At 39.6% G+C, this 25,128-nt stretch overlaps 2 protein-coding genes and 1 pseudogene across 2 annotated transcripts in view; 1 reads left to right on the top strand and 2 right to left on the bottom strand.

The window, feature by feature from the left end:
* BOLL (boule RNA binding protein) overlaps positions 1 to 4,956 on the bottom strand; it is a 48,723-nt gene extending 43,767 nt beyond the window's left edge. The window contains exons 1-2 of the mRNA XM_019635638.1: positions 4,936 to 4,956; positions 1,007 to 1,150 (exon numbers count right to left, since the gene is read on the bottom strand). Coding sequence (XP_019491183.1) covers positions 1,007 to 1,150; positions 4,936 to 4,956 — 165 coding nt within the window. The remainder of the gene's footprint in view (positions 1 to 1,006; positions 1,151 to 4,935) is intronic.
* PLCL1 (phospholipase C like 1 (inactive)) overlaps positions 1 to 25,128 on the top strand; it is a 407,944-nt gene that overhangs the window by 75,926 nt on the left and 306,890 nt on the right. The gene's annotated exons all lie outside the window — the stretch shown is intronic.
* Positions 5,255 to 20,688, bottom strand: LOC109379223 (nucleosome assembly protein 1-like 1; annotated as a pseudogene).

Below are 25,128 nucleotides of genomic sequence, written 5' to 3' on the forward strand. Positions count from 1 at the left end.
CATAAGAAATAATTTTCCTTCTCTTATTTTTAGTGAACCAATCATATTAGCTTAAGATTCATTATTTTGACTAATACATTAAGCATTTCTTTTGAACAGGAAAAAAAAATTCCATCCAAATTGTGACAGATTGATTTTAGGGAAACAGTGAATTATGTCAAATATCATACCCAAATGGCACAGGATTTTTTTTTAATTAAGAGACAACTTTCCCTGTAATTTCCAATAGATAATATGGAAGCTTGGAAATCCTTCCATATATCCACTTGGAAGTAAGGGTATATTCCACTTAAAATATCCATGCATGCCTTTCCTGTAGGTATTTACTACTACCTCCCATAAGGATGCTGCAAAACATCTCTCAAAGTATGCCTCTCTGAAATGGCTTATTACATTATGTAAATATATTACTGTCGAGATGCTTTATTCTGACAAGAACACCGACCTTTTTTGGTGATGAATTCTAAATTAGGTGATAGAAAGCAACTTACAAAAGATGGATGTCTAGTGGGTTACTCAAGAACCTGAAATAAAAATTGGGATGAAGAAACAGGATTTCATAGGACTAAGTGTGTGTGTGTGTGTGTGTGTGTGTGTGTGTGTGTGTTGAGTCTTCTTTTGTAAATTATAATCACTCATCATTTGGGCTATTAGACTACTATGCAAGAAAATATAATTAGTGTAGTATGGTGAAATGAAGAATATGGAGCGATGAGACAGAAAAGAAAGATTCTAGTCTTTACACTGTCACCAAGTAGGTAGGAGTCTATACACACATCAATGAGCCTCAATTTCCTTGTATGTGAAACTGGACAATTATATATGCTCTAACCTCCATTGTTTTCTAAAAGATTCTTTATATTAAGACCATTTGAAATCTATTAATCATTAACATATCATAAATAGCAAGTATGTTATTTTTATGGTTGTACAAGGAAACAATTTCTGAGAAATAAAATAACTTCTAACACAAAAATTACACCATGTTGCATGTATAAATAGGTACCTTAAAGTCAATTCCTCCTACAAAGATGCGATTAGGGATCACAGTTCCATATCTTGGGGCACTTGTTGGGTTATTCAAAGGCACAGGTGACACAGGATTAAGGGATGAAGATAATGAATCTGTTTGCGTCTGATTTGATGTTTGCTGTAAAATAAAATTATTTTAAACTTTTAGTACTTGTTGCAGGCTGAAAACATGTACCTTTAAAAAAGACGAATCATTTAATAAATTGTAGTATTTTAGACTTTAATTTTACTCTAATATTATGAAGATTATAATTAAAGCTAATAACTTTTTAGGACAACATAAAGATATGAAATGTAGATCTACTCCATTACAGGGAAATCTTAAATACATTACTTAAATATACTTATGTTAATTATTAAGTATACTATTTAAATATTATAAATATTAAGGAGAGAAATTAAACTAAAAAAGAAGTCTGAGAGAGAGAAAAGCAGCCCTTGGACAGCTAGGAGCCAGCCTGGCAAATCAACTAGGTGGAGTTAGGAATTGGCTTAGAACTCACAGCTAGGCTGTGATGTTCTCTTATTAACAGAACACCAACATCAGGCAAGGCTACTCTGTAATTGTGATGGATCAAGATAAAAATAAGACCACCCCATAATCATGTCTGAACATTGACAAAAACAAAAACACCATCCAAACTACAAGAATGACCAAACATCCCTCTATTCTGGCTTAAATGAGTGACTACGCACCCCTTTATCAATCACAATTAACCTCAATCTATTTTTCTTGCCTTTCAGATAAGAATTAACATACCAATCATAATATATTCCCCCATCCTGGCAACATGCATTTCAGAGTAAAGCCCTTCTCCCTTCCCTTCTAAAAATGCTTAACACAGCCTAAATCCTATAATAAGTTCTTCCTAACACTGTCTTGCTGAGAGGCCCCATGGTGTATGTTCTTCCTAGTTGTAACAATTCAATAGACCCAACATTATGAAACTACAGCTGTGTTCCTGGCAATCTCTGGCTAAAGAACACTGACAAATTAATAAACACTGACATTCAAATTCACTGTTTTTAGCTGTAGCATCAAATTTTTAAATGTAGTTGTCAATGTGAAGATTGAACTGATTTCGTTAAAAAAAAAACAAAAACAACCAAAAAAAAACACCACCCAAACTTGAGAATTTTGAAAAGAAACCAATTCACGGACTTGCTAATTAATTTCCTTCTGGGAACACTAAACAGACATCTGAGACAGTCTAATATACTAAATGAGTATTTCAAAAAGCTTGAAGTTCATAATTTCAATTCGCTGAGAAACACATGAAAATGGATTTCCAACTTAGATAATGAAGTTGTACTTTTTCACATTTGTTCTCCTCTTTCACTTCATTAGCCAATAAAACCATAATCTCTAAATTAATCTCTGCAAGATGTACAGAGAAATGACTAGGCCAGTGGTGACTATGGGGCTATAGGCTGAACCTTATGGGCTGTGTTCTACATCTAGTCTCAATCTTTTCACTGCATTAATTGACTTCAAGTTTGTTCTCCAAAATGTGTCAAAAAAACACAGAAAATAATCACGGTATTTATATTTTTAAGTAAATACCATTAAGGTGCTACATTTTATTAAAATAAATGATTACTTTAAAGTATAAAAATTTCCTATTGTTATTCATTCTTGAGAAACACAAAAATATAGAAAAATGTACATCTGCTTTCTTAAACTTCCTTTCTAGAACATTGACCTCATGGGGTAAAGTTGAACACCGTAGTCAGTGGCATGGAAATATTATTCGACTACAGACACACGTCGCAGCAAAAATGTATAGAGGGAAGTAAACACATGCTCCCTAATAAGGGAGTTCATAAAAATAATCTATTAAACTACGAAAACTCACATTTAATAACTGCTATGCTGTTGTTTCTAATTAAAGAAATTGGGAATCTAATCTTAACAGCATCCTCTCTGGGCATTTGGAAGTTATTTGTAACTTCAATCACCTTACTTGTAGGACATAGTGCCCAGACTAGATGATTCTGGGATGCTTAGTTTTATTTTTCAACTGTAGATGTGTACTACTAGACATAATAGAACAGCTCTTGTAGAGATAATCTTATCTCTCTACCTGTTTATAGTGTAATTACCTATTTGCAAAATTAAAAAAAATCAGTCTTCATGAAATTCTCTTCTTAAAAATAAAATGAGTTCAATGAAATGAACTCATTTACCCTCAGATTTGTTTAAATAAAAGTCAACCTCATTTTTTTTTCCATAGAGAGAGAGATGACATGAACACAAGTGAACAGTGCTTTATTTCCAATCTTGAGAAACTAGTTAAACGATACTGAGAAAAGAGAAACCAACTTTTTACATGCAGTTCACTTCGTCCTCCCACTCTATTGTGGTTCCAACTGCTTTTTCTCCCTACCACTTATCACTTTCCAATATATCATATAATTTATATTTGTCTGTCCCTTTCCACTATAATGTAATGCTCATGAGGAAAGAGGTTTTGCCTGTTTTTTTCCACTATAATGTAATGCTCATGAGGAAAGAGGTTTTGCCTGTTTTGTTCACTACAGCATCTAAAGTAGTGATGGTACATAGCTGTTCAATATCTGTTGAACAAATGAATCATTTCTTCTTGCTCATGATACGCCAACCATTACTCTGAAGGCTTAAGAATACACTATGAATAATAGCCTACAAAGTATTTTAATGTTTTAAGTAACAGAGCTCAGGTAGAGGCAACACCTACGCTCCTTCTAGAAGGTTAAGCCATTCATTGAGTTAAACACTAAAGCCTCAAATCCCGCTGAAAATAATTTTGCAACTGTATGGAAAGCATCTAGGTAGGCGCTGTTATTGTGCTAGAAGGGTCCTTAACGTAGTAAACTTCCAATACTAGAGTTTATTAAAAATTTCCTCCAACGTAATGTGCCCTGGCTGCCTCCACCCCTTGAGAATTAACCTCGAGATCTAAGATCTACTTTTCCAACGAAGACAATAGTAAGAGGGCGGGCTAACCGTCGCAGTCACGGCCTCGACGCTTCTCCCCCTCCGAGGCCAGCAAGTTGAGGCGCCGGGGGAAATGGCCGCAGAGACAAAATCCTCGGGTTCTCTTGAGTCATCGTGAACTTGGGCACTGACACGAGGATCCACCCCCTCCCCACCAAAGTGTGGGAGGGTAAAGAAGGCCAACCAGCGAGAAATTTTGCCCCACAAACCCGCCAGCGGTGGTGGCGGGAACCCTTAACGGCACCGACCCGACGTCGACGACGTCGGCCTCGTGCGCAGCTAACCCTGAGGCGCCAGCGTGGCGCGTGCGGATTGGCTGCTGGCAGAGCGCAGGGCGGGGCAGCACGTTGCTGTGGGCCCTCTGGCGGGCTTCGTCTCCTGCCCCTCTCCCTGCTCGGCCTTGATCGGCTCCGGCGCGGACTCGGTGCTCGAGTGTCCGGGTCCGATCTGGGACGCAGGTGCCCCCACCCCCCCAGTTTTCTCAGGCTTTCCAGCCCCCCCCCCACTGACAAGTGGGGAAAGGAGGCGTCAGCCTCCCTGACAACTCCTCGCAGTTGGCGGCTGGGCTGGGTCCCGCAGGAATGAGTGGCAAAGACGCAGCCCAGTTTCGGCGGGAAAGCTGTTCCCCTCGCCGGGACCCTGTCCTGTGCAGAGGGCCCAGTCACACGCGGCCTTCCGAACCCTCTCAGCCGTTTCCGAGGTCCCCCAACCCGCCTATACCCAGCCCAGGCCTGGTGGCCGCACCTTTCCGACGCCATGTACTCAATCCGACGGGATCTGTGGGCCGACTGCTCTTCGATGTGGCCTTCTACTCAATAAAATAGCGGGTGTTTTGCACTCCAGACTTCGCCCTTCCAACCCCTCAGGGACGGTGTCCACGCTGCTCCTTATCCCCGCTACCCCGGGGCCCTGACGGCCGTACTTACCGTCCCCGACTCGGTCTCCATCTTCTTCTACGCTCTTCTAAACCAGGGGGAAAGGAACAGAACTAAAGTTTGAGAGCACCTTCACACCAATGAGGCAACACTACGTTTCCCGACAGAGACGCCCCCTGGCGGCGTGGAGGCAGTGGCAGCTGCAGGGGCGCAGGCTAGTACCCTGGGCCTGAACCTGCCACCAGGGGGCGGGTAGGGCGGGGAGGGGGATGAGACGACGCCAGGGNGTAAACAAAGTCAATAAACAAGAATTCTGGGAAAAATATTATTATCGTGTATATTTTTTCTTTTCTTAACATTCTTGTTAAGAGACGCATTACACATCTTCCAAAGTTGACACCCTTTTCTTCAATATGGTAAACTGGGTACAATGCTAAATTCAAGCTAAGACTCTGCTTCTATCTGAATTAGTACAAAATTAAGACATTATCTTGTGAGAACTAAAATTATATTTGACATGTTTATTTTAGGCTGCAAAAACAAAAACAAGCAAGCAAGCAAACAAACAACAAAAAAACTTGAAATAGGCTTGTCAAATGATAAAATTCATCCTTTCCAGGAAAGCAGAAGGTAGACTCTACCGCAAAGAAAAGATGCTTAGTCAATGGAGGTTAAACTTAAAGGTACAGTTAAAATAATGAAGCTTAACTTTTGAAAATACTAGGTTTTATTCACCTGACTGTGGTAGCCAATAATCATACCATTGAGTTAGGGTTCTTTATAGTTAACTATGTCACCTAAAATATAAAAAAATCCATTAACGATCTAAGTTAATGGATGTGGTCTTACTGGAAATTCTTAATCATATATCATCCGTCTTGACAAGTTGTATTTTTGTTTTTTAAAATGATGAATTTTCTTGGTACAAGCACTGCATTTCTAAAACAAAATAATGAAAGGCAAGGCTAGTGGAAGCAAACTTAAACCCATTTAACTACCAGCTGAAAAAATACTTACTGGTTCTTCAGGAAAAAAGTTAGAAAAACAAAAGCTCTGTTCCATTTAACAGCTCTGTTTATTTTCTTAGCTGTAATCTAATAGTTACATGATAAAAATTCTCCAGAAGAACCAAACTATGTAACAATGAATGAAAATGTGTGAGAGAATTTCTGTATTCAACATATCTGGCAGAAAAGCTAAAATTGAAATGCTAGGTAGAACAAATCAGTCTTTAAAATATCAATTTCTTTCTTTTTAAAAAAGTATTGAGTCTACCAAGAAAATACAAAAACATAAGGCTTTAAGTAAATAATTGCTGTGTTTAGACTCATATTACAGTGCAGGTTTTCCTCAAGGCCACATACATCCTGCTTCACTGCTGCTTGCACTCTCCTGGGTTTTGATCCTCCTTTGAGTCATAGTCTGTATCATTTTCCTCATCTTCTACTTCCTCTTCCTCATCTGCTTCTTCACCTTCATTATAATAATCATCATCATCATCTTCAATCGCTTCTCCAGTGAAGTGTAACACAGATCTTCGGATTACATGCTCATGTAAAAAGTGCCCAATTTCAAAGTCTGTGGTAAGGATAGCATCAGCATCGTCATCCAGATCTCCATTCTCAGGAACTTCAGGAAGAGGCAAAATAAATTAAAGAAAGAGTCATTGGAAACTGTTTTGGTCACAGTTCGAATTGTCCCACATCCCTTGTGTTCCTGCTTTATAATTGTTTCCAAAGCGACATTCTTCCCTTTTGTCCAATCTACCTGGTACCCTGTACAACCCATAATTTCTGGTCCATCAGAAGAAAAGGGATCAGAATCAACTGATTCTGACCTCATCCTGTTTGTCTTTGTCAGCACTTCATCTGTGAACTAGTCACTGGGTTCAAAGTGAAATTCTAAGACAAAACTAATAGGCTGGCCAGCATCTGAGAACTTCACCTTTTAAGTGCTTCAGAATAGGTTTGTAATGTTCCTGGACCATATCACCGAGCAAGTCAACATTCTTAAAAACGGTCAACCAAAATTCAGGAATTCACTTTGGGTCTTCTTTTGCTTCATCCTTTTTCTTTTTAAAACTTTACTGGGGAACAATGTGTTCTTTCCAGGACCCATCAGCTCCAAGTCAAGTTGTCCTTCAACCTTAGTTGTCTAGGGCACAGCTCAACTCCAAGTCCAGTCACCATTTTCAATCTATTGATAGTTGTGGGGGGTGCAGCCCACCATCCCATGTGGGAGTCAAACCCGCAACCTTGTTTTTTTTAAAGATTTTTATTGGGGAATTGGGGGATGCGAACTGCACTGGGGAATTGGGGGAAAGGGAACAGACAAGTTGCTGTCCTTTTGTTCTTCAGTCTAGTTGTGGAGGATGTTGCTTCACTGGCCCAAGTTGGNGTAGCCTAAGATTGTGACAATGAAGATTGTGACAATGAAGAAATGTCCTCCACAACTAGACTGAAGAACAAATAAACAGCAATTTGTCTACCTGTCTATTCCCCTTCCCTGATTCCCCAATGCTGTTCCCCTTCCCCCAATTCCCCAATAAAATCTTAAAAAAAAAAAAAGTCTTGCTAATGGTTGTGGTTTCATACTATCATTAACTATTATCTTAAGACACTACGTCTATTTAGGGCCTTATTTTGTTTTCAGAAGTGAGTGTACATCCACATATCAAAAAGTCAATTTTTTTTGGCTAACTTCTTGACAGATATATCAACAAAAGAACATCCAACCTAATAAAAAATCTTGTAAGAGTTTATTTGAGCCAAACTGACAACAATTGCTGAGAAGCAAAATCTCAATGGTTTAAGAAAATGCTCAGGAGAATGGCAGTTTTGCAGCTTATTTTATACATTAGAATCAAAGGAGGAGACTTAAGAAGGGTTCCATGAAACTCGTTGGTGATAGATTAGAGAGGCAGGAGAAAGCAAAGTGGGGAAATATCTGAGAGTGGATAAAAAGTCAAATCGGAGAGACACATAAAATAGTTAACATTTACAGCGCATATAGATGGTATGTGGGCAATAAGATAAAAATGTGGTCTCGTGCTCTGGTGCCTGCAGTTGTGTCTTCGATGTCAGGAAAAGAAGATTACTCTGACATTTCAAAGGTATATTATCTTAGATGCACAAAGACAATAGACAGTTTCAAAGTTAAGGACTGACCTTTGTTCAGGAAGCTATAGACCTAGGATGTGACTACCCACCATGACCCACTTTTAGTTAGAAAATTTTATGTTCAGACCACCCTGTGTGGTCACTTTGGTCTCTGGGTATGTAAGGCCTGCCATTCAGGCCTCCCCTGAGCTTATCAAGTTTAGTATGTGATCCCTTTTTTGTCCGCAATTGTCATTGTTTTTATGTCATAATATGGCTGGAGATGTCCTTGGAGAAAGGTCAGCCCTGCTATTTTTGAAATGTTCACTAGAATTATCTTCAATTCATGTTGTTTTCCAGGAATATTTTATGTCATCCATTTTGGGTTAGCTTACTTTAAACTACACAATATGATTTTAAAATTTATTTAACTGGGTGCATGTATCAGGCAATGAGCACTGTCAACTTCTTTATGTTCTGGAACTCCCAATCTTTCCTTAAAATACCTTTCACTTTCATAGGGTCCAAGTGGTAGTGCCAGTGGAGCCCACATATTAAACATGGGCAAAGCTTATTAAATTTAGATAAATATAAATATGTCATAATATTTTATTTCTATACCATCAGAGGACCACTGCTCTAGTTCAATAATTTTAAGAACAATTTATTGAATGCCTGTTTTGTATCATCATAGGGTTAAGTTTTCTGCATGCAAAAATGAGTAATACCTGAATTTTACAGTCTATAAAGTAGAAGGCAGACACACATAAAGAGATGTATCAACATAGTTAGTGGGTACAAAATGTATTAATGGGAGGTGACTCCTAACTTGTGGGTTTGGAAAGGCTTCCTGGAAAATATGCTGTCTGAACTGAATTTTGAAGAAAGAATAATGGTTAGTCCAGTGAAGAAAGCACTAAAAGTACAGTTAAAATAATGAAGCTTAACTTTTGAAAATTTATTTAATTAAAATGTGACACCATAAAACATGGTATTCAGTGGCCTTCAAGTTGCCTAATAGTCCTAGAGTATGAAGGAAGAGAAGTAAAGCCAGGGATGTAGATAGGAACCATGGCCACATGTGCCAAAGAGCCTGCCTGGACTGTATTCAGCTGGCACTGGGAAGCCAATAAATCTTCGTAGTGGGGAATCAGATTTATAATTTAGGTAAATCCCACTAGCTACAACGTGGAAGGAGTATGGATATTAGAAAGTACCACAAGGTCACTATAATCAAATTAGTATGGTATTGGATGGGAATTAGAACAGAAATAAATTGAAGTACATATGCAAATTGAATATCTGACAAGAAGATAAATTCAATTTGGTGAGAAAATAATAGATTATTTAATGAAGAAAGTAAAAGTAGACCACCATCTTATTTCAAAAGATTTATTTAACATTTGTATACACTTACATAGTGTATATAAACACTTATATACATGTATAAACTAAATTCAAAAATAAATGATAGAAAACATGTTAAAAAAAGAGCAAGAAAAATCTTGCAAGCAAAGGTAGATTACATATGCAATCTAGAGTTGGAAAGTGCTTCTTAACCAATACTGAAAAGAAGAAACATATTTGATTACTGTACCTGAAAATTAATATTAAATATGTAGGCAAAAGACACCGTAAACAAAGTCAATAAACAAGAATTCTGGGAAAAATATTATTATCGTGTATATTTTTTCTTTTCTTAACATTCTTGTTAAGAGACGCATTACACATCTTCCAAAGTTGACACCCTTTTCTTCAATATGGTAAACTGGGTACAATGCTAAATTCAAGCTAAGACTCTGCTTCTATCTGAATTAGTACAAAATTAAGACATTATTTTGTGAGAACTAAAATTATATTTGACATGTTTATTTTAGGCTGCAAAAACAAAAACAAGCAAGCAAGCAAACAAACAACAAAAAAACTTGAAATAGGCTTGTCAAATGATAAAATTCATCCTTTCCAGGAAAGCAGAAGGTAGACTCTACCGCAAAGAAAAGATGCTTAGTCAATGGAGGTTAAACTTAAAGGTACAGTTAAAATAATGAAGCTTAACTTTTGAAAATACTAGGTTTTATTCACCTGACTGTGGTAGCCAATAATCATACCATTGAGTTAGGGTTCTTTATAGTTAACTATGTCACCTAAAATATAAAAAAATCCATTAACGATCTAAGTTAATGGATGTGGTCTTACTGGAAATTNCTATGGGAAATAAGAGGATGAACAAGATTACCCCTCTGTCCTTGAGGTGTTTTCAACCTAGAAGGGGAGAAAAGACTACTCATAATAATAATAATTATATCTAAAGATGCTTAAATAAGATATGAGCAGAACAGGATAAGTGATATAGGAACTATGATCAAAGGTCTGTGGGAGACAGAGGACAGCATGGTGGAGCATTTTGTTCAGGGCTGGGGAAGGATGCCATCGAGGCTGGAATGCTGGTCTGGGTGGGAAGGTGGGAATGAAGGTATTGAGCCCCTGTCATGTACCTAGCACTGGCCTAGGCACATCCTTTTTTAATCTTCTTAGTTATCATTGTCTCTCTCTCTCTGGAAATCTAAGCCTTAGAGAGGTAAAAGTGACTCATGTAATCACATTGCTAGTAAGTGGTAGATGCAGTTTTCAAAACTCAGTTCTATTTGACTCTTTTGCCCATGCACAGTGCATTCTGCCATGTTATTTATACCATGGCAATAAGAACTTAGAATTTTATTCTGGAGACCTTGGAAAATAGAAGTCCATTGAAGGTTATTGAATTGGGAAGTTGTATAATCAGAGCCAAAGTTTAGGAAGATATTCTCAGACCAGAGAATAGTTTTTAAGGGACTGGAAACAGAGAATTGAATTAGGAGGTTACTACTCTTGTGGAAAGTAATGGGCACCTAAACAAAAGTGGCAGGAGTGAGAATAAAATACTGGGAAAGGGTTAAGGAAAACTAGAGAGGAACTGAGACTGCTGGGCATGGGTGATGATGGAGAGGGATCAGTGAGGATCATTCAAAAGCCTGAAGTTTCAGATACTAGAGATATAAAAGTACAACACATAAACTGCAAACCTAAATATCCCATTTTCTTATGCTATGTGCTATCATCCCAATGTCTTTCATCTGTTTGCTTCACACCGTCTGTTCAGAGGATAGTTATTGTTTTAGGGATTTGTCCAAGTCTACTTCCCTTCTTTCTTGCCTTCCCTTACTGGCAGTTTTCCCCTTTCTGCCTCTTGAGTTCTCTAGCTATGGATTTCAACTCTTAGTATCTGTTTCAGACAACCCTTTTCTTGATAACCCGTTAGATGAGTTCTGTAGCTTATAGAACTAGGTAACAATTAGCTTACCTCCTGTGGACCAGCCTTTGCTCTACCATAGGGGATATAGCAATGATTAAGACCTGGCCCTTGCTCTCTAGCAGCCTATGGTCTAGCAAAACAAGGAAATAAGTAAATAAAAAGTCTATACATTCGATGTGCTAAGTGTAGCTGTAGAAGAGTTGCCAGGTGCAGAGATAGTCCAGACCAGGGAGTGACTTAACTTGGTAGATAAAATAACATGAGAAGATATGTTTAGAAGATGCCTCTGCTACCATTTTATTTCTCTCTTATTTCCAGGTCTATTGACCTATTATTGTATTTTGGAAGATTAATAGGTGCTTTCTTTTTTTCTATCATGGCTGGATATTTGAAATAGGAGAGGTGAAGGACAGGATTTAAAAAAAATATCTGTCTTAAGGAAGCAAAGAGTTGAGATCTCCTTTTCCTCTACAGGAAACACAATACTCTTACACTTAGAGAGGATGTTACAGAGCAATATCTGATTTATTTGGAAAACTCCTTGTAAAAGTTAATTGGTTTATTTGACTATGCTGTTTACTTTGAGGAAATACTTAGATGCAAGAATATATGATATAGAACCTACTGTGCAGCATAAGGTAAAAACTCAAGTATTTGTAGAATAAGAGATTAAATGAACAGACAATCCTTACCCCATCCTTGACTTAATCCCCACCCCTTACCATTTTAATCTTCCTTCTGGACTGAGAGTAAAGAAAAATCAATCATTGCCGGAGAACCTTTTTCTTGAGTAATTCTCGCAAGTATGTTTTGATAATTATACATATGTTTTTAGTTGCTTTTTAGGGGAGCACCTTATGTTTGGAACATCTCACCTGCAGAATCCTTTGAACAGTCTCAGATATTTCCTTAAGAGCAAGTAATACTACTGTATACAAAAGTAAGACACATATGGCAAGACTTCAGTGCAAGAATGATTACCCAGAATCTATTTTCCACTTGTAGACTCAGTCCTACAGTATTTGCCTTGGTTCTTCCCTTAATTTATCCTTACCTGCTCTTACCTAACCACTAACATTACTGGTTTTTAGCCTCTTTCTATTCTTATCCTTAAATTTGATCTGTAGGGGAGGAAAAAGTTTTCCTTGACCCTCTTAGAATTTCTGGCTGGGTCTGAAAATTAAACTGAGAAAGACAGATTAAAAGGAAAAGAGCATGCAAATTTTATTAAATTTTTATTGTACATTTGAGCCTTCACCAGAGAATGAAGACCCAAAGAAGTGACCAGAGCAGGAAGCTTTTTTATGCTTTAGACAAAGAAATGATAAATTCATGAGAAATTGACATGACAAAGGGGCTTGGGCTAGAGACAGTAAATGGTGAAGAAGTAACTAGGAAGATGAGGGTAAGTTTAATAAGGTTTTTTGTTTGCAGCTTCCTCTTGTGCCCATCTTTGGGCTGATATGAGTCTATCTTCAGTAAACAGAGAATTTATATCCTCTAGGAAGAAAAGGGGGAGCTTTCTCTGTATTCACTGCTTCTTAATGGACTTCAACTCAAAATAGTAAGTCAAAGAGGCATATTTTTGGGGTGACATATTCTGACTTCTTTCAGATGCATGAAGTATTTTTCACAGCCACTATCATTGCACCTCTTAATTCATATTTCCTATACCATTAGGAATCTTGGCACTACTTCCTGTCCTTAGTGNAGAGAGAGAGAGAGAGAGAGAGAGAGAGAGAGAGAGAGAGAGAAGGAAAAAAAAGTTTACTATTATGGATGCAGTTCTCAGACTCTCACTAGAGGGTGGTGTTGGTTCTAAAACCAGAGGTTGCTAATCTAGTACATTTATTACTAGGCTGCATTTACATTTAAAGAAAAGGTAAACTCAAGCCTTCTCAGTCTTTCCTAAAAGGTGATAAATGTCAAGCCTGAAACCTCCTAAGAGCCTCATCTACTCCTAGTTCTGGCTGGTTACAGCCCCAGAAGAGCCAGATAAAGTAGGGAAGAGGTTACTGGAGGAGCTGGGTGGCATTCTAATTTCAGCTCCTGCTCTAGCTAGGAGACAAGAAACTGAGGATCCCTAGGCCTTCTGGAATTATTAATAAAAGCGCTGCCTTAGGTGATCCCTGAAAATATTAAAAGGGCTGCCCTAGATGATCCTTAAATCTCTTTGCATCGCTACATTCTTGAGATTCTAAAAAATCCTGGGTCTAAAAGCCTGAAGAATTTTCTCATATTCTTAGCCAGACAAAAGAACAAGTAACATCTCAAAGTATTAAACTATTAATAATTAAAATATAATTTAACATTATAAATGAAGTTTAACATAGATTCTAATACTGAAAAGCCTTTAAATTAAAATGTCAAGTCTTCTGTCCTACCAGGGAAACCTCAGAGCCATTGTTTGCTTCTATCTGAGCATTCTGTGGTTCATTTTAGTGACTTAATGCATCATCCAAAGAAATCTCTCCTCTTGGTTGCTAGCTTGCTGGAAGTGAGCAAAATATGTTTATATAGGATTATCTAGAGAAAGGAGATTGAACCATTATTAAATAGAGATCTTTTAGGATAAGACTAAATCTCTCACCTCACCTTGTACTTAGCCAACATCCATCATATCTGTGCTTTGTTACCAGACACTCTCCAGAGGGATTTAGTTGGTTCAGTTTCCTATTACCCTCACTTCTTTTATCGGATTCCCTTTCCTTGTCATATTTATTTGCATTGCACAGTGAGCTGAAGATCTTTTCCTAAAACTTTAAGCAAATTATTCAACTCCAGGGTCCCAGTAAATCCTAGTTTACCTCTGCATGGACTTGACTATTAAGGGTTGGCGTGAGAGCCTGCAATTAACCTCTGATGGTGCGAAGGTACACTCCGTCACCCCAATATTCAACACTCCCTTTCCTCCAAATTGCTTTGGTTTGCAAATGAAGGTTTCTTTTCCCCTCTCCCTCCCTCTTCTATCCCCAAATTTTGTTGCATTTTCAGGCGCATTTCGAATATCTAAACTTCATAAAATATACACGGAGCGCCGGAGGGTGCGCATACCCGTGCGCGCTCGCATCCTCACTGGAGTACACGAGCCCCGCAGGGCCGGCTCCTAGTCACAGAAACACATTCCATTCTTCACTCTCGGGCACACCCCTCGGCTGTGAGGATTGGTCAGGCCGACCCCGCTCGGAGAGGCGAGGCTCCTAAGAGGCTCAGACGCCTGCCAATCCCTACGGGCTGTCAAAACAAGTCTTCCCTCCCTGTCACAACAGAGCGGAGTGGAGGCCGCCGCCGCACTTCCTGGGGCAGCTGCGCCGCTGACCGCGGGCAGGTGGCGGATGCGCCGGCCACGGTCGCCCAGCTGCAGCCGCGCTCCGGCGGTGCGCATCCCGGCCGCTGAGGCCGCCCGGTGCCTTTTGTTTCGCGCAGGGCGGGCGTTTTCCTCACATTTCAGACAGCCGCCTCTCCTTTTCGCCTCTCCTCTGCTGCTCCCTCTGCTCCCCACACCCGCCGCCGTCCCCCAGCGGACTGCCGGTCTCCTGGACTGAAGCCCGTGGGCGTCTCTATCCCGGCGATGCCTTCTCTCCCGAAAGTTGCCGCCGCCGCCGCCNTAATATTATATATATATTAATATATAAAAAAATATATATATTAGACCAAAGTTGAAAAGGTGCATACTAGATTGTTAACTTGAGTCACTTTGCAAGGAGTGGAAGGGTTGATGTGGGTGGAGAAGGAGACAAATGTGCAAGACATGTAAAAGAAAATAAAAAATTGTAACAAAAACATGCATATAATTATATTTATGTTATCATTTCCAAACCTAATAAAAAAGGCAGAATCAGGGGCTTATCCAGCTTGCAGGGAAGAAAGAAATGAGAAAAATACGTCATAGAAATGGAAATAACTATACACAATTTTATTAGATATACAAATTTTTTTAGTTTTCGCTAGTTTAGTAGATGCCAGGAATATTTATTCGCTATGTAAATCAAATGGTATCTGGCCACATGAACCAATTGCATGGTTGTGAAAAGCATAGGGTACATAAACTTATGTACCTGTATCAGACAGGAGAGGCTAGGTTATACTACAATAACAAATGACCTCCAAATCTGAGGAGCTTACCACAAAGGTAGCTTTATTACTCCTGTTTCATGTCCACTGTAGATTGGTTTGAGCTCTGCTCCATGCTGTTTTCACTCAGGATCCAGCTTCTGTCTGGTGACTAATTAATCTTGTGGCAGAGGAAAATGAGATCATGGTTAAGCATGTGATGGCTCTTAAAACTTCTGTTCAGAAGGGGCATTTTCATTCATCTTTCACTGGCCAACCCAAGTCACATGGATGAGCCTATTGTCAATGGGATGAGGATGTATAACCCTCCCATAGCTAGAATCAGTAAACATCTCCCCGAGTATGAAGATCTGCTTTAGGACAAAGAGTGTTAATGAAGTATTTCCATGTGATCATATTAGTGAATGTTATTAATGCTTGGTGAATGAGGAGAATTAGATAAGAAATAAGAGAAAATACTTTTTTGTAATTAAATAAACGCGATTTTTCTCATCCACTGGTGTACAGGTAAGAGATACTTTTTTTGACTAATTTAGTTTCAATCAGAGATCACAGACCACCCTTGACATTTTCAGAAAACAAACAAACTAAAACCCTTTTAATCCATATTTTGAAGCCAGGAAAAATTAAGGTAGATGGAAGGGGTAAGATTCTATTTTACCCACATATTTTTCTGAAGTTTAGAATTTATAGCAGTATATTGATAAGAAGTATAACATCATCAGAAAAAAATTCCTTCGTTTAGAAATGATAGTATAAAAATAATACTTTTTGCCTAAAGTTGAAGTATTTGCTCATAAAGAATCTTCCAACTTAATTATATCTGCAGCTATCAGTTTAGTTATTAAAATTCCATTTTAATTAGGGAGAAATTTACAGAAAGCTCTATAATCTCATTACACTATATGTAGTATTATACCATGTTTGTTGCTTATTATTTCACTTCACAGTTTAAATTAAATTTGCTGCTGCATAATATTACAGATGATTCTTGAAACATGTTTTATCCTAATCTTTCAAAAAAAATTGTGATGTTATCTGAACAGTTTCACTAGTTACATTTTATATAGAACAGAGAATAACAGACGTCCCGAGTACAGTTCAACAGCTGTTGCTCCTCCACAGTGGGTTAAGGGTAGAGGCAGCTATATTCATGGTGACCTTATATGAGTCAGTGGGGTGGGAACTGTGGGATTCTCACAGGGGTTAATGGCAGAGCAAATGCTAACAATCTAGCTTTCACTAGACATTTGGCTTCAAATGGATTTTTTTTTTTTAAGAAATGACTCACTTTTTATAGCTCCTCATTTTGTAAAGCAGATAAATTTATATTATGCTTAACAAAAGAGCTGTGCACCTGAAAACTTACTGGGAATTAAAACAGGATTACAAAAGAGACCATACTTTACCCTTGCCTTATATTTTAATTTAGGACATGCATTACGATTTTGTGTGTATTTAAGTATTGCACCCTGAGTCTTCCTCCCAAAAGATTTGAGTTAGAATGCAACAAAAGCATATCAATAAGGTTAACAAAATAGGTATAAGAGTAATACATTATGACCTAAGGAAAGGAGTGCATTAGAGAAAGAAATATGAGTCTTTATTTTTTTTCCAATGGGTCCTATGATGCTGAAAAGCATTAATAAACTTCATGTATTGGCATAAATTGGAGGAACCACCGCCACCACCACATGCAGATGAATTAGACTTGGAGTATGAACCTGGGATGGGGTAGAGGAGGAAAAACCTACCCCATATTCACTCCTGCATCACAAGTGTCAGGCATTGGGAAGTTTGATTTGAAGACATTTCTATTATAACTTCATACCTGGAAGAAATCCAAGTTGTCAAATGAAATAGAGAAGCAAGAGAAACAAGTGTTCATGGGGGCCTCATTGGTGCCATTCCAGTGGTACTTTTCATAAAGACCAGACCGCTGTGGCTTCTGCATCAGTGGGGAACATAACCTTGACATGAGCTCCAACTCCAGGATCCATGTCAAAGTAAGTTAATACAGAGAAAATAAATCAGCACAGACTGTCTACTTTTAAAAGACATTTGCCCTGCACATAACAGACTGTTTCCAGTCGATTGGCCCTGGGGCTCCTGATAGCATATCTTAGCCTCAGGGTCTACACGGGTGGTTCCTGAGGGAGCAGTGTTAATGGATCCCCACATTCTGCCCTCCTGTAGGTAGTAGAGGTTTCCCAACACCTTAAAGAAGTAGCAGCCATCAGACACTGAAGAATATTGGCTGTGATTAGAGATTTCTTATATTTATTGCTTTTTAGTATTTTCAAGATTTTTTTAAACTAGGGAATTTAGATTTAAATCATTTGTAACTTCTCATTTTTATAGGACTGTTATCATGGGGTGGAGTTTACCTGAACTTTGAAGTAAAATTAATTGATTTTTGTTTATCTAACTGAAATTTTCTACTTAAATGCTAATGTAAGGGACAAAGGAATACCTTTCAAGGAAAAAAAAATTGAATTTTAAGAGGGTATATTTAACTTTTGCTTATCTTTCATTGGCTTTGTATATATTTACTCTAGTATTTATACTACAAATTATATTGCAAATATAATAGTGTAAATATTGTAGCATTTATATGACAAATTATATTGCCAATTCTTCTTGAACTACAAAGTGAATACACATATTACAATGTGTATTGGGGAGTGCTATGATGGACTACGAGTATAAAGATATATGTGACTCAGTTGAAAATGCTGTATTTACATTCAATTCATCTTTGAACTTATCACGAGAACTGGCTCTTAATATCAAAATATTCTTTCTTACACCTATGTGGATGAGAGGATAGATATGTTTCCTCACACACTGGTAAAATCAATCTCATACTCCTATTGTGATGGCTTAGAGGTAATGCTAAGAGAAGAGATTGTTGTGCCTAATGTGAGCGGCCCTAGTTCTGAAGGAGTGGTTCTTCAGAATAGTTTACGTTTCCAGGACTCTCACTGAACTTGCACCCTATGGAAGTCTAGTGCAGCAGGAAGAGCGAAAGCTTTGACGTCACTGACTAGCACTCAAATACTGGTTCCATCACTTCCTGCCGGCTTTGACTTTGAGTAACCCAATTGACCTTTTTGATCCTTAGTTTCCTTATCTGTAAAGTAGATATCAGAATACTTCATAGAGGGTTATCTGGTACATAGAAAGTAGTTATCTGAACGACAGTTATCTTCCCCAATTGTGATTTCCTGCTTATGTAAGGAAAGTCTTAATATTCTTACAGGATTTTTCTTAGGCCTAGGGTTCTGGAGTGACTTTCCTGGGGTAGGACTACATTGACATAGCTGGTCTTTGATTCTGGGTTAGGTATTTTCAGGTTTGCTGGGCCTGGCCAGGTTCCTATCAGTTGTCTTTTAGTCTAGTTCTAGATTTGAAATTTCTCCAGTTTATAATCAATCACTCTTCTAATTTTGCAACTGCTTGCTTTGGATCTGTTCTGATTTCTGTCTTAAGATGGAATTCTAGGATCCTTGAGGATGAGCAGTCTTATTGCATGGGCAGTGACAGCCATTTTTCTTCCTTAGAAGTGGTTGTTTTATACAGTCAGAAGACTGCAAACATGAAGATTCTGTTTGCAAATATTTATTAAGCACCTACTCTGTGCCAGGCATGGTTCTGGGAGCTGGAGATACAGCAATTCACAACATAGACAGAGTCTTTATGCACATGGAGACTACATTCTCCATTTCAGTGCAAACCAAGAGGCTGCAGCTCATTACTTGGTGAAAGGTTGGGAGGCAGGAATTGTGGGTGATAGTAATTTGGAAAGGAAGGTTGTTAATGGAGGGGTAGCAATGTGCCCATGGCTGCTGACTTAACCAAATCTGGCTAAACCTTTCTCTCAATTTTGGGAGTGAGGCCACAAAGTAGAATCTGTCCCCAGGGTGGTGGTGGTGGTGGTTGTGTTCCTCCTCCTCCTCCTCCTCCCCCTTCCCATCTCTCCTCCTCCTCCTTTTTTTACTGTAAACATGAGTATCAGGAAAAGCCTTCTGAGCTTATGACAGAAGACAGTAAAACTTACTTGATCAGGGTCCAAATATTTTCTCAAAGCAGAATGAATTAGACAACAGCCTTTATGAATATACTCTCAGAGCAAAGGATTTAGAGCTGTGTGTGTGTGTGTGTGTGTGTGTGTGTGTGTGTGTGTGGTGTGTGTGTGTTTGCCTTCACATAAGGATGAGACAGAAGGCTGCTAAGGGAGGGAAGAGATGAGCCCAAATGGACATCATCTAGTTGAAACATAAAAAATTTTGTATACATATGCTATACTTTCTGCATGCCTTTTTTTTAAAGATCACTGACCTTAAATATTAGTAATGTGACACTAATTTTAAGACTTCAAAAATCAAGTTATTATAAGAATGGTATATAAACCTGCAGAATGGGAAATCTCTGAAAATGGTATTAATACCATAGAACAAGATAATGAGATAGCTGCAGTTTTACATTTCTCAGAGGATAGCCCAAGAATGGAATTTGTATTAGGGTAACAAAGAAAAATAAAGCAATGAAAGCAACTGTAGAAGACAGAAGTAAGCCATATAATTGAATATCAAAGAAAAAAAATTATAGCCTAAAATAGATTATATTTGTCAGGATAGCAAATAAAAATATTTCGTATACAAGCTAGATGGGAATTCCCTGAACTAATGGAGATGAAGGACATGTAAGGTTGCATTAAGTCTGGGTGCCCTTTCACTTCCTTCCTCTAGTCTGTGGGTCNGGGGGGGGGGAGGGGACGCAGCTCACTGGCTCATGTAGGAATCGAACAGGCAACCCTGTTGCTCAGAGCTTCTGTTCTAACCAACTGAGCCATCCGGCCACCCCCATTCTTTTTCTCATCTTCAGTCTTGGCCTTTTCTTTCAGCTCCTCTGAAATTTCATCTTCCTCATCTGTTTTCCATTGATACTCTTCTGTAGGTTCATAAATTGCATTAATGATCTCAAATCACTTATTAAATGAAGGCTGATAGAGAACAGCATACTTTCTTTCAAGATCATGAACTTCCTCAAAGAACTTGGCTTCTATCTGTGCACATTTAACTTGGAGGTTTTTTAGAGCATTCGCTTTCTTTCAACCACCCTAGGCAAGCTTTCAGTGTATCATCCTGTTGATGTTTCTACCAGACCATCAAGTCTTTCTTGGAGGGCTGCAAGAATCTGATGATTTTACATCATCTAAACAGTCAGCTGACACATTTTGATTTTTGTTTCTTCACCAGTTTCTTCTTCTTCTAATTTTTCAACATCATCCAAATATTGATCAAGTTCAGACTATTCTTTGTTGTCAATATTTGCCATGTTTAATAACTCCAAATATCGGTGGCTAGCACCAGGAGCCAGGCAGCCCAAGCTGCCCAGGCAGTGAGTGATTCAAGGTAGCGGCGGGAGGAGCAGGAGGCGGTGCTGCCAGCAGATGGCGCTAAAAATAAGGGAAAAATTTTATTGAAACAAATGATATAATGAGGATAATGCCTATAATGTGCCAGCTGGGTTTTCTGAGAAGCATGTGGAGTCAGAAGTGCAAAAGATTCATTGGGAAGTAGAATTGGGCAGGAGGAGCCCAGATACAGACCTGACAAAGTCTCAATCAGCCTAAGGGGAAGTTTTGGAGCAATGATTGCCTGTTGTGAGAATCCTGCCATTGTGGAAATGGCTAGGGCCCATTGGCTGGAGATTGCCCAGAGAACAGAAGGCAAGAGAAAAAAGAGAAGAAGAGAAGAGAAGAGAAGAGAAGAGACGAGACGAGACGAGACGAGACGAGACGAGACGAGACGAGACGAGACGAGACGAGACGAGACGAGACGAGAAGAGAAGAGAAGAACAGATGAGCTATCGATCCCTCCCTCATTCATTGGGGCTGCCCCAAGAAGAATATGATCTTGGTTCTAAACCTGAGGTAGACTCTGAGTAATCAAATAGCTGAAGGCCGTCAGTGAACCCATGCCTCATAGTTGGATAGTGAGCTATTTATTGAAGTAGGATCTGAGTGTGCTTCTTTGTGTTTACCACAGAACTCTTTTCAATCTGAGAAAATAAAGGCATTCAATTCAATGGAATCTTAGGAAAAACACATGTATAGATAATTTGCTGAAGACTAAATCCAAATGGCCAAGAAACATTTAAAACAATGCTTAGTACCATGGAAAGTGAAAATTAAAATAACACTGGAATATAATTTTATACATATTAGGCAGAAATTAATGAGAGCTACCATACCTATTAAGATGGAATGTAAGATNGCAACTAAGATTGAACACGGCACCTTGAGCTGAGCAGCCGCGAGCTGCTGATGGGTGGCTGGATGGCGACTGGACTTGGAGCTGAGCTAGCTGCGCCCTCCACAACAAAGATTGAAGGACAACAACTTGGCTGTTCCCCTTCCCCAATTCTCCAATAAAAAATCTTAAAAAAAAAAAGATTCTCTCTTTTTATTTAACCTTTGGCATTTTAATTATGATGTGTCCTGGTGTTGGCCTCTTTGATTTCACCTTGTTTGGGATTCTCTGCACTTCCTGGGATTGTATATCTATTTTCTTCACCAGGCTAGGGAACTTTTCTGTCATTATTTCTTTAAATAGGTTTTCAATTCCTTGCTTTCTCTCTTCTCCTTGTGGTACTCCTATGATGTGAATGTTGGTATGTTTGATGTTGTCCCAGATGCCCCTTAAATTCTCAATTTTTTGGATTTTTTTCTTTTGCTGTTCTGATTGGGTGTTTTCTGCTACCTTCTACATTACTGGTTCAATCCTCTGCTTCATCTAATCTGTTGATTCCCTGTAATGTATTCTTCATTTTCGTTATTATATTCTTTATTTCTAACTGGTTCTTTTCATGTTTTCTATTTCCATTTCTGTGTTTCCTGTCTCTTTTTTGAAGTTCTCCCTGAGATCATTGAGCATCCTTATAACCAGTGTTTAGAACTCTTCATCTGGTAGATTGCTTGTCTCCATTTTGTTTAGTTTTTTTTTTTCTGGAGCTTTGTTCTGTACTTTTGTTTGGCACATGTTTCTTTGTGTCCCCAATTTGGCTGCCTCTCTTTGTTGGTTTCTATGTATTAGGTAGGGCTGCTATGTTTTCCTATCTTAGTAGAGTGGCCTTATGTAGTAGGTCCTGTGGGGTTCAGTGGTTCAGTCTTCCTGGTTGCTTGAGTCACACACTCCAGTGTGTCCCTTTGTGTGGGTTGTGTGTGCCCTCCTCTTGTAGTTGAGCCTTTGTTGCTACTTGCACATCAATGGGAGGGACTGACCCTCGGGCTCATTGGTTGTGAGGCCTGGCTGTGACTACAGTGGAGGAGCTGTGGTGCAGGTGCTGACTCTATAGATCAAGCTCTGCCTCAGTGAGGCTCTGGTGCCTGCCCAATCTGCCCCTTAAGTGTGCTATCCTTGGAGGTGGCTGGGTGATGCTCCCACATGTTTCAAAGATGGCCACTGGGGGTGCCAGCCCCAAGACCAGCTTGAAGGGGATCCACTGTAGGTCAAGTTCAGCTGTAACCCATGCCCTATGTGGGAACACCCAGCAGAAGCCACAAATCTGCCAATTGCTGCCACCCGTGCTGTGCTTGGAAGTGCCTTGAGAGGCTAAGCCGCAGATCACTGCCAGCTGCCGCTAGTGCCGGGTTAGTGCTGCTCAGCCAGAGGTACAGGACAGGCTTAAGCCAGGTGCTGCTTGTTTGAGTTCCACAAACCTTTGAAAGACCCTAGGAAAGTCTACAGCGTGAGCTAAGGCAGTCGGTGTGTAAGGAAAAGCCACTGGGAGCAGCTTGGGTGTGCCCAAAAGTTGGGTGGGATCTCGAATCACCAGGGTGTAGCTAAGAATGCGTTAGCCAGCTTGATGGAGGCTCACATGGTGGCCACCTGCATCTGCANCGACGCCAGGGGCGGCGGGCGGCGGGGCGGGCGGGCGCCTCAAGCTGGGGAGGGGCGCGAGCGGGCAGGTTTCGGCGGTGGCCCTTGGTCGCGGAGCTGGGCCGTCTCAGGGGCACAGCGTGCAGCAAGTCGGGCCGGGCGTGGGGTGTGCGGATCGAGGGCTCGGTTCTCGGGCCACTCTCGCCTGCTTTCGGACGGCTGGGGGAGGAGAGAGCGAACGGTCATGCAAAGCTCCATGCACCGCACGCCTTTCCCTCTTCTCTCCTTTGGAGGAAAGTCCGCTCCTAGGACTGGTGGTTTTCGAGAAGTTGAGGTGACCTCAGGCTTTACTAAGGTGCAAGAAGCCTGTTGAGGAGCGACCTCGGAAGGCTGGTGCAAGGCGAGGAGGGTAGTTTCCAGAGTCAAAAGCTCTGACCCCCCTGGGCCTGACGCGCCAAACTCGGAGACTCCGGAGAAGCTGCGGTCGCCGCGCTGCACCTGTTGTCGCCGTCACTCATCTCCACGAGCGGGCGGGGCGGCGCGGGCCGCTTGGCCAGGACCCGGGGCGCAGTCCAGTCCCGGCTCCGGCGCCTGCCCCAGGCCCATGCCCGGAGCGGCTCCCGCGGGCCCGAACCGGCTGAGTACCGCTTGGCCGGAATGCAGCTTCGGAAGTCGATCTGTAACTAAGCCACCCGCGCGCCAGAGTGGGTGAGGACTGTGCGACTTGGCTGGAGTGGCTCTAGTTGCCAGTAGCCTTGGGATCTCCTTTGAAAGAAGACTGCTTTGTAAGACATATTTCTAAAAGGTAGCTGAGCATTATATATGCATTGCCATATAACATATTGGCCAATATATGACGTAGTGGCAATATATAAAAAACATAACCAAGTTGTAAATAATTACTAGATAAACATGATGATGGTTATTATAGCTACTGTTTATCAAGACCTCACTTTGTGCCACTCACAGTGCGTTATAATCAGTATCATTTAGTCATTTCATTTTCACAGCAACTCTTCAGATAGACACTACTATTATCTTCATACTACAGGAGAGTAAATGGCGATTTGGAGGTTAAGTAATTTGGTCAACGTCTAAGGCAACAGCAGATTTAACCGGGGATCTCTCTGACAACAGTTCATGTTCTTAACCATTTTGCCATATATTTTTAAAGAATCAGCAGCAACAATTGTTAAAAGTTACATCAGTAGTAACTTTTGTGCTCTCTGTTCTAAAAATTTGACTTTGGGATATTTTACTTTCAAGATAAAGGATTAAAAATAAGCAGCGCGACTATATTAATTTTAATCCGTTTAAAGATTAACTCTTCATATTATTTACAAAAAATAAAAAGGAAAACAGTTTTTGTTAATTGAATATAGTTCAGCTAAAGTGTCCTAAAAGTCATTATACTTTTCTAAATGTAGTATAAGCTCATTTTTTCACGTTTCAGTGTCTGTGGAAACAGAGTATACAAACCTATTTAAATTAAAACATATTCTAGAGCAGAATAATTTTGTTGTTCAATACCATTAGAACTGATTTTCTTTGGGCATTTTCCCAGTAGTAATGATAGATGTGATAGGTATTACAATCCTCTCTTTTACCCAATTCTTTTTTTTTTTCTAAAAACACTTAGTTTTAAGACTGTATTCACCACAGTAAGGTGTTCAGCCTGTGACCCTGTGATGCACAAATTAATCAACACAATTTAGGAAACGCTGACTTTATTTCAAGGTCTGTGTTGGGTGCTACAGAGATATAGTGTATATACAGTATGGTAATTCTCTTTTCTACTTCTAACTCTTAATTCTTTTTTGGGGGGGTTGAAGGGTTCTGCCTCCTACTTACTGATATTTTTTTCCCTTTAATTCTTGCTTTATTTTCTTTTTAA

This window comes from Hipposideros armiger, unplaced genomic scaffold, assembly GCF_001890085.2.
Source record: "Hipposideros armiger isolate ML-2016 unplaced genomic scaffold, ASM189008v1 scaffold_23, whole genome shotgun sequence".
Classification (NCBI taxonomy): Eukaryota; Metazoa; Chordata; class Mammalia; order Chiroptera; family Hipposideridae; genus Hipposideros; species Hipposideros armiger.